At 41.5% G+C, this 19,343-nt stretch overlaps 1 protein-coding gene across 3 annotated transcripts in view; it reads left to right on the top strand.

Moving 5' to 3' along the window:
• The window catches only part of VEGFC (vascular endothelial growth factor C), a 191,712-nt gene that overhangs the window by 119,290 nt on the left and 53,079 nt on the right, over window positions 1-19,343 (top strand). Inside the window, exon 1 of one of the 3 annotated variants that reach the window (XM_036382277.2) lies at window positions 3,810-3,982. The exons of the other annotated variants lie outside the window; for them this stretch is intronic. Within the exon in view, the coding sequence (XP_036238170.1) occupies window positions 3,839-3,982 (144 nt within the window). The 5' untranslated portion in view covers window positions 3,810-3,838. Of the gene's footprint in view, window positions 1-3,809; window positions 3,983-19,343 lie in introns of those variants that run through there. 3 annotated transcript variants of the gene reach the window in all.

Here is a 19,343-nt window from a genome sequence, read left to right as displayed (position 1 = left end):
CGTAAATATTTCCATTAAATTCTATTTTATGCAAATAAGAAATGTGGAGAAGCAGATTGCAGCCTCAATTCCACAGTACCCCCCCTTTTCAGTAGCTAAGTCTTCTGTAAAGCTGGTTAGTCTGAGTAGATAAGCAATATGAAAAGAAATGTGTAATAAAACTTTGGATTGCATGATTCAGTGGCAGAAAATGTATCAGTGAGCAGTTAATTTGTCCAGTTTGGCACTGAATCAGAATTACCTTTTCTTTTTTTTTTTTTCCCCTAAACATTTACGGTTATTTACATTTCCCCTAATTTATGGTATCTACACCAGACATTGATATTTTAGACACTAGACACTAACTAATACCCGATTTCTTTTTTTTTTTTTAATCATGAGAGGAAGCATGGTGGAGTCCCATCTGTAAAGGAACTAAGGAAGCTTACTTAATGCCTTCATTTTTGGGACTCCAGAATGGCACTTCCACAGTCTTTTGAGTTGCTGCACACGGGGAGCAATGTTTTTTACCTTTGAGATTTACATTAAACATAAATGCCATGGAAACTTACCAGTAAGACTGATGTTTATTAAAACAAAAAACAAGCCATGGTATCTGATTTTAACTCTTGAGTATGCCTCTGTCTGTCTGTTTAATAGGAGAATGAAAAGGAGATTGCTTTAAACTAAACACAATAATTTAAAGATAATGGAAATCATATTCTGTAAAAAGAAAACATTTGTTAGCATTTATTTCTATATTAAGCAAGTAAACCTCATTATGAAAGCATGCTACTGTTTTTTCTTGCTCTTAACTCTCATGTATTTCCCACTTTCTGCTCACATTTCTTGCAGTGAGTTTTCACACTGCTAACAAATGGATAGGAAACAGGCATTGAAATGCATCCATGTCTCAGAAGCAGAATGTATCTGAAAGGAGCACATCAGGTATTTCTAGACACAGGAGAGGTGTGTTCTTGGCAGATATATATTACACCAACTTGAACAAGGGATTGGGGCCTGGATTTTTAAAACAATATTAAAATAATTCATTTGAAAGACTCTTATTTCTGACATAAAAATTGTTGTTTTATTTTTCAACAGTAGCTATTGTTGCCATTGAAGCATAAAAGACAGTCAGATCCAGAGCTGCGTCTCTACATTTTTAGGATATCTCTTTAGTCACCTATGTTTATAAGGTCAGCTCACTGTTAGTGTACACAGTGTCACTTAGAATTTTAAATTGATTGTCCTCTAGGCTGATTTCTACTTAATTTGAAAACAAGAGGAGAAATATTAACTATTAGGTGGTGGAGAAAGTATGAAATATATTTTAATTTGTAAACCTTCAAATTAGCCATCTTTTATGGGATGGAGAAAAATACAGTCTAGATTAAGGAAAACCTTAGTGTCCCAGAACCAATGGAGTATTTATATGTTTGTGCACAGAACATATCATAGATTTCAACCACTTTCTTACTAAAACCTTGATTAGACTGAGACTTGAGCCCCCATGCCTATGGTTACTAGCTTTCAATTATGACACTTGAAACTTGCTATACAGGGCAGTTGGTGGAAATGCTCTGTTACATAAAAGCCTTTGATCCCATGATGGATGTTCCATGAATTGTGGGGGGAAGAATGAAAGTGCTGGAGAACTGGGGAAATAAATAATGAAGCCAGCTGATATTATGATGGCACAGCAGGAGCAGTATGTTTCATTCTGTTTTGTGATTTAGTTCCGCGGCTTCTCCTTGCACAGCACTCATTTATTGAAATAATATTATCTGTGCTTGATTTGTCAGGCAGGTTTTATTAAAGTGCTGCACATGAACTTCTCTATACCAGTCTGTGGTACTTTTGAGAGATTTTTAATATATTTACATTCAAATCAGTAATGCTGTATTTCTATTTAGATGGATTTTGCATCCTGGCCTATGCTCTCTTTGGGCTTTAATCCTATGCTTTGATCTGAAGCGCTGTAAGGGTCCAGTGAAGAACAATGGCCTTTTTGATTTATGTATGCTATTTTGTATCTTCATAGCTGTTTTGCTTAACTTCTACCCATGTGTTTATTTCATTGCTTTACTCCATCTTGAAAGTATTTAGAAAAATGTCAGTGCTTCATAAATTTTCTAATTACTACACATCCTCTTAAAATACAGCCCTATTTAAACTTTAGATTTCCTTCTGATTGCAAATGAAGTGATTACTTTCTAGAATCAAAATATTTGTGTAGCAGCATGTTGAAATACCACCTTGGAAATGATAACAAATAAATAAAAAAAAACCCCAGGATGTACCTGAGAGCCTGCCAGAGACACCTTTATGTATAACTCCCAGAATGTTGTTCCCAAAATAGTAACATAATGGGATTCCCAAAGAATAAGAGCAGCGTAACATGAGCAGACTGTCAGCATCTAGTCAAAGCAGTCAGGGATCTGCCATCACAGTTGGTTCCCATACAGTCTAATTACCAAAAGATGTACACAAGTGATGCAGAAAACAAGCTAAAAGGTTTTTAAATATTTACCCAAGGGTCAGTAATCAAGCAAAAAACAAGAGTATAGGGAATATAACATTTTCCTTTTGCATAGCTGAGATTTGAGCAGGCAGTAGAGTGTTACTTTGATAGCCATATGCTTTCTTTTTAAACTTTTAATCACAGTGTAACTGGAACACAGGATCTGTGCTCAGTTTTATTTAGGGCTCTGAATGGGGCGTTCCTTCTCATCGAAGACGGCTTCAAAATGTCATTGATAGGAAGGCTACAAATAATTATGGTGCTCTTTGGATTACTAACACGGCAAAATCCTTTATTCTGCAGCCAAAACTAGCTGCATACTGTCTTAAGTGAAGCTGCCAACACTGCTCAACAAGTAACTGATTAGGATTCACAAAAATTTCTTGGATGATTTCTCTGTCTGAGTTTTACCGAACTTCACCCCTTGGCTTCCGAGCCTAATGCAACGAGCCGGGCACGTCGCTCTTTCCTCGGGGCTGGGACCTGCCGCGGGCTTCGTCTTGGCGGAGCCGGAGCTCGTGGCTGGACGAGCACAGCTCTGCGGGACCGGGCGCGCTCGCCTCCCGTTCCCGGCAGAGCCGCCCCGGGCGGCCTCCCGCCCGCGCTGCGGGGCCATCGCTCCCCGGGGCGCCAGCGGCCGCCGGCGGCGGGAGGCGGAGGCGGCGGAGGAGGAGGAGGAGAGGAGGAGGAGGAAGGCGGCCGCCGGCCCCTCTCGGCGCGCAGAGGCGCAGGCAGAGGGCGCTTTCGCCATGCGCGGCCGCCGCCGCCGCGCAGCCCCGGGCGCCGCGCACCCCCCGGCCGCGCTGACAGCCGTCCGCAGGGCACAGCACAAGCCAGCGCAGCGCGGCGGGGCCCCTCGGCACCGAGCCCCCGGCCCGGCCCGCCCGAAGGAAGGCATCTCCCCGGGTGCGACCGGCCGCTCGGTCCCGCTCTGCTGCTCCCCGGCTCGCTCGCTCTCTCTCCCTCCTTCCTTCCCTTCCCTCCTCCTCCTCCTCCTCCTCCTCCTCTCTGCGCTTTCCACCTCCCCTGCTCCTGAGTGAGCGCAGCCTCGGATGTCCGGTTTCCTGGTGGGCTTTTTACCTGGCAAACTCTGGATAACTTTGGTGAGAATTTGCAAAGCGGCTGGGAAAGTTGGGAACTCCCCTGCAGGCGCATAGGAGCTGCTGCTACCGCATCTTCTCCATCCCACGGATTTTACTGCCTTGGATATTGCGAGGGGAGGGAGGGGGGAGAGGACAGCGAAAGAAGGGGGGGAGAGGAAAAGAAGGAGCCTCATAATTTCGGCTGCATTCCTCCGACTGCCCCGCTCCGCGCCCGCTCTGCCATCCCTGCGCCATGCACTTGCTGGAGGTGCTCTCCCTGAGCTGCTGCCTGGCTGCCGGCGCCGTGCTCCTGGGACCCCGTGAGCCCGCCGCTGCCGCCGCCTACGAGTCCGGCCAGGGCTACTACGAGGAGGAGCCCGACGCGGGGGAGGCAAAGGTAAGCCCGTGCCCCCGCTGTAGATGCCAGTTCCTCTGGGCATGTGGCTGCGAGTCCCTGTGAACGGACGGCTTGGGAATTCCACCAAGGAAAAGATGTGGGAGAAGCTTTTTGAAGTGTGGGGGGGGGGGAGTTCCTTAAAAGTTGGGGAAAGGCATTTTTTTAAAAGTGTCTGAGTTTTCGGGGATGCTGGAGGGCGGGCTGCACGGGAACAACTGCAGAGAGACGCGAAACACCTGATGAGCGGAGGCAGCCCGCGGGCTGCGCTCCTGCCGAGCAGCGGGGACTGCCCGGCGGGGAGCGATCCGATCCCGATCCCGGCCGGGGCAGCGGCCCTTGGGCTACGGCTGATGCCGGCCCCGGAGCTGGGGCGCGCCCCGCAGGCGCCTCCGAGCGCGGTCCTGCGCTGGGCAGTGCGGACGGACGGACGGACGGACGGAGGCGGCTGAGAAGCGCTCCGGGGGGCAGCTGGGCACAAGAACGGAGCGGCCCGGGAGGCGTGGGAGGACGATGACAGCAAAACCCTAGACTTTCCATTTGTTGAGAGGTCTCTTGGAGTTACTGACGCTTTGGGTGAACTGCTGCTGTGTGACAGAGTTGACGGGAGGTGTAAGGTGACACTCCGGTCTGAAAACCTTAGCTCTGCCCAGACGCATGGTGAAGGTTGGGCTTGAATTCTCGGATTCCAGACACAAATACTTAAAATTCTCGGTTAATTTTTGTTTGCATTTTAAGTTTCGTAACATAAAACTCAAGTACCTTTGGTACTTGTGGTTATGCAGTTCCTGGTATGCTGATGCATAAAAAAGATGCATAGTATGTGGTTGTATAAGCATGTGGCTTTGTTAGGGAGATCTTTGATGTCTGTCTTACCCTCATCTCATTGTTTTGAAGATTTCTGACATACTTATTGAAAGCAATCATGACCTAGCTCATTCATTATTCATTTCAGTATGGGGCAGGGAGGGAGTTGTGTGGATTGAAATTTAAACTAATATTCTGATTTTCTTCTCCCCCTACGCTGTTTGCTTTACTGATTAAAAGCTTGGGAGCTTTTAGTGTAACTACCTAGGAAATCAAGTTTTGATAGTATACATTAGCTGCACTTCAGGTATGCAAGCTGTTGTACACCATATGTTGTACACAGAAGTCATACTTTCATACTTTTCAAATCTGCATGGAAAAGTTTACTGATTATACTGTAGTCTCAAAATATTTTTAACTACAGCTGAATGCTTACACTGCAATATTCTGAGTGCTAATAATGCTATCAGTGATCATCTTGCTTAAAAGTGTATAAAGTGTTTTTCACACTTTAGTATTTTAAAGTAGGAACACAAAATCAATTCAGTTAGCCACTCTTACCACTGAGACTATTTATAAAAATTAAAAAGAAAAGAAAGAATGTCAAAACTTAGTGGAGGGTAAAAATACCTCAACTCCTTCCAACCCATGCCTGTAAGTCAGTTATTTACTGGGTGAAACTGGCATTTGAGTTTTAAAGCCTTGGAATAGCTTATGCTGAAAAGGCAGAGAGACTCCAAGCTGGAGCGTAGCACATACTTTGTGTACTTAGACTGCTGAGGTAGAACAGCTGATAGTGAGGGTACTCTCCTCAGTGATGCTTTTGTGTTCCCAGCATACGGTGTGGAAAGTTACTCTGTTTCTTGAAGAAACCTCGAAGTCTTTGGGAGCTGCCACTGCAGTGCATTGTGTATAAGTGCAAGTGCTCCTTGGAAAAAGAGGAACTGTCAGCAAAGGAAGGAAAGGTCAAGAGACCAAGGAGAGTGGGATAGCATGTGTTAAGTGATTACGTTAATAGGAAACGTTTTTGTGCCTGACTACTGCTGAGTAGTAAGTAGAGAAAAATTCTGGATCCAAGCAGACTTAGTCATGTTGGAAGCCTTTAGTTATGAGTTTGTTGCTTTTGCTGGAACTGTTTGAGTGAGTGAGTACTGCACATATTTGTTTCTGTGAATGTTGAGATGAGTATCTTAGGTAATTATGAAAGGATTAAATAAGTAAACTGCAAATAATTGTTTCAAGGAAAATATGATTGTATTGTCAGTATAAAGCCAACTACTTGAACTTTGTTAACTTCAAGGAAGTTCACAGATGTTATGTTTTTACTTCCCATCAAGATGCCATGCTGCTTGCTGCATGTTAAACTGATGCCTAAGTGCAGGTCATACAGGCCATTGGGTCAGCTCTTCATTCAATATCTTTATTTCTCTTTGCTCCTATTTTAAGAGCTTTAGATTTAGAAAGTGCTTTAAAAAGTGTGAATGAAGTTGAGGCTCCTCCAACATAGGAGCTGGCCAGAAAATAGGGGTATTGTATTTTTAAGCAGGTAATTTTCACGTATTAAACTTGTCTAGAGATTTGCAGCAACTTGGAAGTGTTACAGATATAAATAGTAGTAGTTCTTCATACACAGCTCTTGCAAGGGCATGTTCTGCAGCAAGTGGGCACTGATAAGCTTGTGCAACACTACCTCATCCCTCTCCACTCCTACCCCCCACCCCTACTATTTTTTTTTTTCAGCCCAAGGGTAAGGTTCCTTATTTAACAAGCTTTCAGGGCCCAGATTAATACTTTGCAGCTGAACTGTCAGCTCAGTGGGACGGGAATGAGCCCTGCCCGTAAATCACCTCTTGCGGATTTCCTGCAGCACAGGGGGCTGTCCCGAGGAGCTGACCCCTTGGCAGCCGCACCCGCCCCTCCCGGCGGGGCGGCAGCAGCGCGGCCCGGGCCCCTCTCTCCGCCTGGGTGGCTCGGGGTGGAGGGCAGCCCGGTGTGGAGGGCAGCCTGCTCCTTCAGTCAGCGCCCTGCTCCAGGCGGGCCCGGGGGAATCAGCCCTCCTGCCCCGGATTACACGGGTTGGGCAGGGACCCGCCGCCCCGCAGGGATGCTCGGAGCAGCTGCAGCAAGGGGAGGGTGAGCTCTTTTGCAACTTTAGCTCCTTGTACCGTCTTCGGGTGTTTTTATAATGTGTTTAGTCCCTGCTTGTGTTCTTTAGGTAATTTTGTATAAGGAATGTGGGGTGAGTATAAACTATCTACCTGGGAGAGTATTATTTTAAAGAAATAAATGATGCCTTCTTGTTTGTTTGCTGAAGTGAAATGAAAATGAACTGAAGGAACCACGTGGGTGTTCTGTGCAGGAATTAAACTTCTTAGGTCATTGAAAAAAAGGTGTGGCAGTAGCATGTACCTAGACTTCATTAATGGCAATGAGGTAACAATAGCAGGAATAGATTATTATGGTAACAATACCTGGAATGAAACTGCACAGCTGGCAGGGTTTACCATAGCTGCACCATCATTTTGTTGCATAGTCTTGAGGATTATGTGACTGCAAAAGCAATATTGGTCAATTGTCCCGTGTAGTTTGAAAAGGTTTAAAACTATATTTATGTGAAAATTTTTTGTTTTGTATTAGAATGGGAATAGCAAATGAAAATGTATTTACCTGTTGTAAAGCACATCCCTGAAAATTTCACTGGGGCCTCTGTACACAGAGAGCAATAAAATACAGAGCAGTTTGTGCTGTGATTCTGTGATTTAGCACAGTGTAAATGCATGCGCTTACTTGAGCTACATTTTTCCTGGATGCTACCTGATATACACCTTTTAAATTTGATTATTATAAGATTATTTCAAATCTGACCTAATCACAGAGTGCTGCACATTGACAGCTAACAGAGTTTAAGTACTGTTAGTTAGTGGGAGTGTGAGGGAAAGCAGCGTGTCAGTTTTCTGGCTTTCCTGCTGTCACTGTATCTCCACGGTACAATCTCAGACGCATCAGTTTCATGGCCACCCCTTAGTTCACCAAGTGCTTTACTCTGTGTTCATGCATAGGTGAGAGATGAGGCTGCTTGGTCTGTTCTGAAAACAAGCACACACCTCACTCCCTGTATTTAAGCAGTGCTAAGTAGAGCACGTAGGGAGAAAATTTTTTCCTGCTGCTGCTTTTTAGTCTGCTGCAAATTTTCTTGTCTGTATGTGTGTAACCACTCTCTTTTCAGACGCATGAACACAAAAATATGCTGTTTTTTTTAGAACTGTTATTTGTAGCAGATGCAACAGGATGAACATTGGTAGTAGTAATTATTTTAAAGGCTAAGCAATGCTTCTGCAAACATAGATATTAAACTTTGGTCTGGCCTTTTGTGTAAAGTACAGTACTAAGCTCAGAGAGCTCACTGCACTTTCTAGTTCTTGGAGAGCATTCCTGTCTAGTGTAAGCACACTGGTGTGTCTGGGAGGGACTTCAGCTGTTTGTCAGCAGCAATCCCATGCATTTATGAAGGTTATAAAAAAGCTGTGGAGGTCATTTTAACTGCAGTGTTTAGAGGCATACAGAAGCATCCCATCAAAAGTATTATTTTTAAACTCATTTAGGTTGTGTGTATTCAAAGTCTTGCCTGTTTTTCAACGGTGTGTATCCACTTATTTTAGTAAAAATAAACCAGGACTTAGACTTCAGACTGTTGTAGCTGAGGGTAATGGTAAAAATAATCTCCCACTGATACCCTGCATCCAGGATAGAAGTCTGTTGAGAGCCTTCTGCTGCTGCTTTTTTAAATGTGGTCAGTGATTCATGAAAAAAAAAATCCTTGGAAAAAAAGGGAATCCAACTAAAGTCACACTGGTTTCCTATCAAATGTAATATCCTGTTTAATGTAAAAAAAAAAATGTGTTACAGCTGTTTGTCGAATGAGTTATAAGAAATTCCAAGCAAGACTGTCCCTGAAAGTTGCAAGTTCTTTTAAAGACTAAGTTGCTTCTTAGGAGTTTTGTTTGGTAAAGTACTAAATTTTGCTTAGTAGGTAGGATAGATATGATTATTTTCCCTATCTATTAGAAATGTGTATTACTTTTAAAATTTCACCTTGGTTCTAGTCAGAGTGATAATGTAATACCAAATTCCCCTCCATATAAATGTGTTATCTACTTCAAAGAAACTAATGGCTGCATAGATTGCACCAGAATTTTAATTTAAAACATTGATAACTTATGGGAGCATGGATGATTGTTGACTTTGTCAACTTGTTTGTCTTGTTTTGTGTTTATCTGCTCCAGAAGTTCTCTTGGTGACAATATTTGTGTTGCTCCCCCTCTTTGTTCTGCAGTAGTTTGATGGGTGTTTTCTTTTGAAATTTTCTGGCTTGTCTAAGGTAGCTACAACTCCTTGCAAGTATTTAGAGACTGCAGTTGTCAGTGGAAGGAATAGATATTCTAGTAAGAAGCTCCTTTTTAGCAAAGTAACCAAGAGAAATGGTGTTCTTTGGGGAAGGAGGAGAAAACATGGGGGAAAATTTCTGATAAGGAGAAGGAAAAAAATCATAACAGTTGTTGTATTTTGATGGTATTGTAGTCTTTACTGAGTGTAGATGAGTGTGTAATCATTCTTCATGTAGATACTAAGGCCATATGTCATCTGCAGCTAACTTTTGGGATATTGTTTATGGATAACTTCAATGAAGAATGATTGCTTGGGGAAGTTAATGACATCAGTTGCCTGACACTGCTGTCACCCTAACTCTGTCTTATTCCATACTGTTCACATAATGACTCTACATACTCACTCACAGTTTTCTGATAGTTTGACCTTCAGAATGCAGCTTAAAAACTGTTGAAGACATTTTATATCTTGCTCCTTACTGAATTGAACAGGACTTTTTATACTGGACAAGGGAAAATTCTGGCAAATAATTGGACAGTTCTTGGAAGAAGATGCCAGAAGGCTGCTGGGGAGCAAATGACACATGTATTTCTGTCTGGTGTCAAGTGTGGCATCACCTGTGTTACTTCTCCTACCTTCTTGTGGCAGCACTGAGAATGCACTACGTTATTTCAGGAATTGTAAAGAACAAAATCCTTTACACAATTATATGGTTTAATTCTTTGACTTTGCTTACTCAATAGTTATGGTCTGTTGAGAAAGAGAGAAGAGAGGAATTAAGCATAAGGGATAGCTTCTGAGAACAGATGCAACAATTGACTATTTCCTAATATTTTTCCCTGAAGATGACCCATATTAAGTGCCCCAACACCCCACAAGCATGTGTGGAAACTTCTAATATTTCTAAAGATTTTTAGAAACAGTAGATACCCTGCTCTCCTGCATTGTTGTGGCCTCACCCTGAGTTCTGTGTGCAGTTCTGAGCCCCAGAATTCAAGGATGTGAAGGCCCTTTGATGTAGCCAGAGGAGGACAACAAAGCTGGTGACAAGGCTGAAAGGAATGTCCTGTGAAGAGCAGCTGAGGACTCTGTCCATCTAGCTTGGAGAGAAGGAGTCTGAGGAGTGACCTCCCTGCTCTCTCAGCTTTCTGGGGAGAGAAAGTTGAGAGAGGGGTGCTGATCTCTTGTCCCTCAGGTGCAGTGGTTGGATGTGTGGGAGTAGTTAAACTGCACCAGTGGAGGTTTAGACTGGACATTAGGAAGCATTTTTTTACTGAGAGGATGATCAAACACTGGAACAATATTCTTGGAGAGGTGGTTGATGCCCTGAGCCTGTCAGTGTTTTGGAGGCATTTGGACAATTCCTGTACAACATGCTCTAGCTTTTGGTCAGCCCTGAAGTGGTCAGGCAGCTGGACTTGGTGATTGGTGTAGGTGTTTTCCAACTGAAATATTCTTTTCTATTTGAGGTTGTTTAAAAGAAGCAAAACTACTGTTGTTGTCCTTCAAGTTACTTCAAACTGCCAAATTCAGCTGGCCAAATGCATTTGCGGTGAACTGCTCCAGCTGTCCAGAATGTACTTGTGGCATCAGTTACAATATTTAGAGCCAAGAGAAAAACTGGCCAAGTGAAGCTTTACACCTTATCTGCTCTTGACTTACTCATGTTTGTGTAGACAATCAAATGTTTGGAGGGCTAGTTAGTTTGTTTAATGGGTGTATTTGTTTCAGAGGGGGAGAGGGAAAGTTACAGCTGGTGGGTAAACTCTCCAGTCTGCGTTAGTAAAAGTCTCTTTGGTTTTCTTTGTTCCCTAAGAAAAAAAAAAAAAAGGGAAAGCATTTCTTAACTCAAGCGCTGGAAGTATTTTTGAGAGGGTTTTGGTGGGGTTTTTTTGGTGTTCTTGTTTGTTTGTTTTGTTTTGTTTTGTTGGTTTTTAAAATAATCTATTTTTTTTAATGCTGCCTTTGGAGCCCTGTGAGTTTACCAGTCCTGACCTGTCATTCTTCTTGACTAAAAACTGTGAGGTGATGCACACTATGTGACAGCTGTGTGACTGCTGTGAGGTGGAGACTATGAGGATACCATAATAGAAGGGTTCACTTTAAGTCAAAGACAGTGCTTGTATTTCATACTCCTAAAAGGATAATTCTTTATTTGGTGTGCTGCTGAGGAGAGAATCTCTGCTTAATTGCACACTCACTATTACTTAGAATACACCACTCCTATTTCATCTTAGAAATAAGGAACTTCAGTCAGTCCAGTTCTACCTGTTTGTAACTACCCACAGATAAACTTGACAGAAACATAATTTGCCTTTAAAAGTAATAATAATCAAGAGTCTTGGTGGAAATAAGTAGCAATTCTATAAAAATTATACTATAATGGTTAGATCAGCAGTGCAATTAACTGTGGAAGGAAAATACAAAATAAACTTGTGAGTTGATGTCTTATTGACGTTTGTCCCTTCCCTAGGGACAGATGTTTCCAAATTAAAACAGAGGCTAGCACTTCCTCTTCACCCCACCCACTCTCAAGCACATCTTGCATAATGGGCAGGGCACTGCTGCAGTACAAATACAACAATTTACTTTGTTTCATTTGACTTAAAAATGTCAAATATGTCATATTAAGCATTTAATATCTCTTTGCCACAAGGATATATTCTAATTTACCTCCTTTAGTTCATTAGTACTGAAATATTCTGTGATTTGGAGGAAATGAGATGATCTTGTTAATAAGCAGGCTTGCACAGTACAATCAGTAAATATGGAGAATTCGTTTTTCCAGGAAGGACGGTTACTTTGACTTTCCAGTCAAATGTTTTTCTGGCTGGTTAGAGAAGGGCAAAATGTTGGTTCATTTAAAAATACCAAGAATCTTGTTGAGCAGCCCACAGGGCACAGCTTTCAGGAGAACATTAATAGCTGCAAAAATCCCACAGATGTGATCCCTAATATGGTGGGTATTGGCATGTCTCCTTGGTAAAGTTTAATTTCATCTAAACTGCCAGACAACAGAAGCAAGAGGCTCAAAATCGAATTATCTGAGGCTTTCCTTGCTTGCTGGAGTGTCATTGGTGCTGAGTTTGTGCTTTCCGCCTTGTGTTCCCAGGCGCACTCTGAGCTATGGGAACTTTTTTGAGCACACGGTTTGGAGCGGTCTGGGCTGCTTTTGTGGCTGAGCAGAGCCCAGCAGGTGGGCAGCTCCTGGCTACCTCCGTGCAATTTGTTCCAGCTGCCAGGAATGCCATGTCAATAGCGCTGGACACGTGAGAATGTCCCCTCTTGGGAGGGGTTCAACGTTTGTGTGCTGAGGGAGGTAGTTTAAATTAACAGCTGGACTCAGACTGAGATCAGACCACCTTAGAGTGGCAAACTGGTTGATGAAGGGCTGCCTACAGTTGTGGTTCTCTCCAAGACTGTGGTGTTCAAGTCAGATGAAAGGCAGTCTGTACAACTAAGAGTTGTAAAGTGTTTTGTGATAAAACACTTATATTTTTCTTATCCGAGAAGAGCTGCCGATTTCTCTCCGAGTCTGATATCAGTTACGAAAATTATGAAGATTTTTAAGATTAATGATTTTTTTTTCTCCATGTGGCTGGGCCAGCAGGCGATCAAATCACTAAAAACAAATAAAGAAGTAAAAATCTGTAGAGGAGCTCTGAAGTACTTTCCTTTTTCAAATATCTGTGGATGGGCTGTAAAGCAGTAAAAGCACAATGAACCATGAATTTGGAACAGGAAGTAGGGAAAGGAGCTGAGAAGAATTTTCAGAGAGCAGGGCCATGCTTCAAAGGAAGGAAGAATTAGGCTGTTCTCTTGCATCAGGTAGAACTAAAGATTTAGGCAAACTCTAAATTGAACAGTCACTACTAATCTGGATTAACAGCATAAAAAGGCTCTTTGTAGTAATGAAACTCTTTGGATATCTTAGCTAGCAGTTTCAGAAAATTAATGAAATTTTCAAATCCTCATCTCATGTGACAGATGGATGATCTGTTTTTACTTTGAGCCTGTAAGTTGCTGCTTTACTCCATGATTAGTTGGCTTATGCTATATATATATGGAGTATTGAAGTCGCATAGGAGACTATCTGTAGCTGGTCAGACAAAATGCCTGATTAGCCCTATATGCCATTCTCAGCAGTCTCACTGGAGAGCCCATGCTGTATAGCCACTGAACTTGCACCCTGTGCCCCACTGATGTGGCAAAGGATGATTGGAGAGTGGTGTTGGAAACCTCATACACAGTACATGATGAGAAATGATCTGTCACATCTTGCCCCTGGCACACCCTTCTCCCCAATTCCTTCCAGGTGAAGGCTGCCTTTTAGCCATGGCCATGTCTATTCCTGCAAGAAGACGGTACCCAGTGAGTCCTGCCCCCAAAGTTTCTTTTTTTATCCTTGAGCATGTGAGCTGCCCTAATTGATTCACCTGTAGGAAACTTGATGCACAACATCCAGCTGATTTGTCCTCAAACCTCCTCATGGAAATGGCTTGGGAAATTTCTATTCCACTTTTTTCTTCCACCTTTGCATCCCACAGACCACGTTCAGGAGAAATACCTGGTGTGTCAGCATGTACCTGCTCCTTCTTGGCCAGCTGGGGACTTCAGTTAGAAAACTCAGCAGCAGACATTTGCAGCATCCCCAGACTCATCATGTTTGTGAAAGGGCATCCATGGCAACATGCACCTGGCTGCAGGCACTCTTCTGGTCTTTCACTACCTCTTAGTTTTTTTTGGCTGGCCTTCTTTTCTTTTTATTTATGCCCTTCTCATCCAAAGCCCTGCCAAATTAGTAATAGTGAGGATCTGCTTGACAACCTCCTTCTGAGCAAAGAAATGGAAAGTGTCACTGCATGCTGACAGGCTGTTGGCTGCAGCTTGTGAACTTCCTTGCCTTAAATGATGGGGTGTGTGTGTTATTTCATTTTCTTTAATAGCTTTCAGTTGACTTTTATCCAGGTGTTCATTGAGCCCACAGAAGCTTTTCACATCAATCCTTCTCTGTATCAACAAGTATGCCTTTAAGTGGATGTTCTGTTTACTGTACATAATTGTAAATTAAAAAACAACCAAACAAAGGCTCAAGACAAACAAAAGGATTGGTTCTGACACCTGCTGATTAAATACGAAACTTCCCGAGTCCCTCCTCTGGACAAGGCAGGGGGCAATTCTGTTCATGCCACTTGTGGTTTTATTGAGTTCCCTTCTCCACTGTTCTTTTTCAGGCTAAAGATCTTTCTTATGTAACCTGCTTTTTGAAATGAAACTGTTCTTTACCTTTGATCACCTGAATTCATGCCTTCTTAATTCTCTCGAAGACTGCAGAACAAGGAGAGGGGAGAGCCAGGAGTGCACACAAGATTCCATATGTGGGACACAACAGATGTGTGTCAGGCCACAATGATGTTTTGTTCTCTTTCCTAATAATTCCACTTGTGTATTTGTTTTAAAAGTGTGTCTTGATATGCCAGTATTTTGTAACATGTCAGACATGAGTATGATTAAAGTGCCTCCTTTAAAGAACTACCCATATTTATATTGAAGAACAGGATGGGGGAAGGCATTTCATAGTTATTACTACTTCCTCAAAATTCACATAAAAGTTGTTCTTAGGGGCCTGTTTCAAGATGATGTATGATTATTTAGACTTTTGTGTTCATTATGCTTTTAATGTGTTTTTCTGCCTGCCACATGTGCGCAGTAAGAGATTTAATGGAACTAGCTATCTTTTGAGTTATAAACCATGAGCTATATATTTAATGTCCTTAATGATTTTTCTTTAAAAATGAGATATGGGCTCAGTGTGATCTGTGAAATATGTCAGCAGTCTTGCAAAGACTGTTTATGCCTGCTAACAATAAGATGTTACTGTCAGGCAGGATTTGTGAGGGCTTGGTTATGTGCACTAATTAGGTGCATATGACCAAGCAAATTTTAAAACCTCCCCATGCTTGCAAATTTTTAGATACATGTCAAGCCTAGCCTAAAGCATAAGAATATAGGAAATACCCCACTGGGGCAAGCTAATGGTTTGCAAGTGGCCTTTGTCATGTCAGCAGCATGTGCTGTTCTGTTTAAGGAGAATATTTGGACTTAATCAGTTTCTCCAGAGCCCTCCCCTCCTACTCACCTAACGTGCACAGCTGTTGGATTGAGGATACTAGAAGACATCCCTCTGCCTCTTCAGTATCTCTCTAAGGATGTCTTGTCCATGGCTTGGTCTGTTTTCATACTGAAGTTTCTATTAGCAGTTGGTAGATTCTGAGCTACTTCATACCATGAATGGTGCTGCTTTGGGGGCAGTGGAGTTTCTTTGGTTTTGTAGAACTGCAATATATGCAAAGACTTGTTCTATAGTTAATTTTGATTAATATTATTAAGATTTATAATTTGAACCTTGTGTCACACAGGCACAAAAGTTATTTTCAGCACTTGGGAGGAAGAAAGGGCATTTAATTTGACGATCTGGGATATATGTCCTTAAATTTTGAAGACCAAACTAAAGAAAGAACATAAATGTATCATTTAATTATTTTATTTTGTACTTCAATCAAATACAAATTTCATTAGCTCATATTTTGGCCAGTCAAAGTCAGTGGGTGTATTGTCAGATTTCTCTCACCCTCTTGGTTAAGAGACTGATTTTATTTTCATTTTTGGACCTTTATTATATCTGAGGTGTCTCTTTAGTTGCTGTCTGCCTGTGGCTTTGCCAGCTTGGGGAAATATTTTCCCTCCGGGTCAGAATTAAAATCTGTAGCTATTTTGAGGTGTTTATGATGCCTAAAACCCCTATTGTGGATTTATTAGTAGGAAATTCCATCTTCCAGGTGCCATTTGATGAACCGTAGTGCACTGCTGAGTACACGGGCAATCCATGAGATCCTTTCTTCTCTTGATGCCCTAGTCCATAGAAAAGTCCAGGAACAGTTGAAAGGGTATTTAGAGGAAGGAGGTGGAGTTGAGTCACAAATTTCCCTTAATTCCCGATTCTCATCTTCTAGGATGAGGGAGAAGATAAGGGAATTAAGAGAAGCCCTTCAGATAAAGATTATACAATGTGAGCTTTAGCAGACATTGAGTGTTACCCCCTCAGAAATGTCTGTAGTCTTCTGAAGAAGACTAAGTCATCTAGGGTTAGGATTTTTTTTTTAAATTTATCCTTGCATTGTTGTTCCTTCTGCTTTGTGGTATTGGGACATTTTTTCTTCTGCTCACTAGAAAAGTACCATGTTCTGCTGTATTTGAGGAATTTATGCATCTTGCCAAAGGTCCCACTGAGGCGTATTTGTTTAAATAATTTTTGTTATAATAGAGATATTATCTAACAAGTCATATATTGAATAAAATTGAAGTACTTCTGGATAATGATAACATTTTTGAATTATAAATATTTTTTCATATTTGTGCCAACCTATTGATTTCTGTCATTGTTCTGCACATATTTATTACAATTGTGAAAACAATTACAATTGTATTTAGCTTTGATTTTGTTCTTTCCTTCCTCAAAAACCCTGGTATGTGCATTATCATAAAGCCCCAACTTAGACTATTTAACATGTATTCTTTAAAGACTTAAATTTTTGTCATCACTATACATATTTTTTTTTACCTTCAAACTGCCTAATGAGGCAGCTGTTAAAAAAGCTTTTTCTGAGCCAGAGTGGGTTGTGTTCATTAGCTAATTAATTTAATCAGAATTGGAATTTCCTTTTCACTTTGAGTTAGTGCCATACTGAAGAATTTAAAGTAAATGCAAAGTCTTAGTAAGATGTGAAATTAATTGCTTTTCTTACAAAACTTGCGCTGATACCTCAGTAGCAATCCTAAAAGAAAAATTGAATTAATAAATGAAAGAAAAATGGAATTAATGATTTTAGTAATCATTAAAGTAACAGAATTTCATGCAGAACTACTCTAATCCACTGCTTACCAATTTTCCCATCTGCTTTCATAAAATCAGAATTAGTTTGCAGCCAGCATCCTGGTACTCTGATATGTAAGTGCTTTAGCTGGGCTGCAGCAATGGCTTCAAAGTGTTCTAGGAGATTGAGAGAAAACAAAGAAGAAAACCCCACAACCTCTCTGACTCTAGTCAGTGAAGATCACCACAGTTTGAGAAGTTTCTACCACCCTCTTTAAGGTCACTATATTTCATGCCAAGCTCTGACAGAGCTCTACCTTGGAAGGACCAATTTTATTATTTGATTATTTTTTCTTACTGAGTTTGCAGTGGTTTTACTAGAGTAGTCTGAAATAAATTAATTTCCTTGTATAATTATGCTCTGTAAGCAAAACTGATAGAAAGGTGTAATTGATCCTACCTGTCTGGGTCCAGCCCTGGTAGTTGAAGAAGGTAGTATCTGTGAGTGACAAGTAATTGTGTTACCTATGGGTTATGGTAAATAAGGCTGTACTTCATTTGACAGAAGAGAGCTCCTGCCAGAAGCCTGTCCCTGTTCTCCTGGTTCTTTCTCCTTCCTCTACACATGTTGGGAAGCTTCTAGTGGGGAGGGAAGTGCTCCTTCTGGTAGCAGCATGGATTAATGTTGGATTTACAGTAACTGTGCAACAGTTTACTTATGAGTACTTCAGGCAAATAACTCCTAGTGGCTGATCTTGCTTTACTGTGTAGCAAAATTAGGAGTAGTCGTGTACCTGGATGCAGTGTTTCACAAACAACCTCCTCATGACCCATGACTACCAACGGGAACAGATTATTCTAATAAAATTCTTTCTCATTTAATCTTTGTAGGTAATAAGGCTCTTATTAGCTGAATTAATTTTGCCGATTTAATTTTTTTTCTCCTTACATACATATAAGATAAGAATAAGCAATATTGAAGTGGAGGGCTGGTAATACTGGAGTGATTGCTAATTTAACTAGTCAGCTGTGCTTCCTGCTGAACATGGCTCAGGAAGAGCTATAAAGCTCAAACTCAGGTTTCCCTGTGATTAGATAGTACTGTGGTTGTGTTCTGTGTAGGGATAAAGTGATCTGGTTAATGATATAATTGTAAACAGGTTAATTTTTGCAACAAATTCCATGTAGTTCATGAGCAGCTAAACTTGCACTGGCAATTAAAAGACTGTCCATTGGTTATTTATGTTGAGTGATGGTAGTTGTCCAAAATTAGTTCTGTGGAAATAACTAAACTAGCAGAAGGACAAATAAATATTATTTGTCTTCTACTTTGTACTTGGACTTTCAGTGACACAAGTTTGGAGTCTGGGAATCTTTCTCTTGCTGTGATATGAAGATTTATTATCAATGCCTTGCTGTCATTCCACATAAATAATATGTTTGACTAGAGCCAAGATAAATCTGGTAGTGCTGACAAGCATGGAAACCACAAATGTATGAAGTGTATGAATATATACACTACAGCTTGCTACTTCAGTAAAAATAAAGTGTTCAGAAGTTGGATAATGCTAGTGTTAAAAACTTGCTTGTTTTCTGATGTACTTCTCATACTCTTTGGAGTTACCTGATGTTTAGGGACTTTGAAAAGATAAACAAAAATGCCTGTGGCTGTATTGTCCAAATCTAGAGGACAGCCTACAGTCCTCTGCAGAATGGGGCTGGCTGTGGGCAGCTGGGGAGCAGCACCAGCCTGAGTGCTTCCACTTACCTCCCTCACTGCAGCCTGTGAATTACCTGCTGAGCCTAATTTGAGGACTGTGAATTGATGCATAAACTGATGCAGCTGAAGGGAGAGAAGCCTGTGCTGAGGGGGCAGCAGGCTTGTGTCCTTTAGGCTTCTTGAGCAGTTCCTGTGTTTTAAATCTATCTCTGATTTCTCACTGTGTTTTGTCTACACCTTGCTTCTCTTCTTCATCAAACTGTGAAATAATCTGATCTCTCCCTTCCCATCTTAGTACCTATAATCATAATTTGTAATTGCCCTTTCTCATGTGAATAAATGGCAATGAGGTTACACCAGGCTGTCACGGCTCTTTGATTCCTTTTCCACTTTTTCTTTAGCAAATTAGTGCCAATGTATATTCCTCATTGGAGTGTGTGTCTCTCCCCCATCTCACTCACCAGCTCCAGATCACAGCTCTCTTTTCCTCTTTCTCTCACTCTCTTCTCTGAGATCCAGGTTTCAGCTGCAGACTCCACTATCTTCCCTCTCTGTTTCCTTTCTTTTTCTCATTTTAT

This window comes from Molothrus ater, chromosome 4 (genome assembly GCF_012460135.2).
Source record: "Molothrus ater isolate BHLD 08-10-18 breed brown headed cowbird chromosome 4, BPBGC_Mater_1.1, whole genome shotgun sequence".
NCBI classification, from domain to species: Eukaryota; Metazoa; Chordata; class Aves; order Passeriformes; family Icteridae; genus Molothrus; species Molothrus ater.
This window is presented reverse-complemented; position numbering and strand designations above follow the sequence as displayed.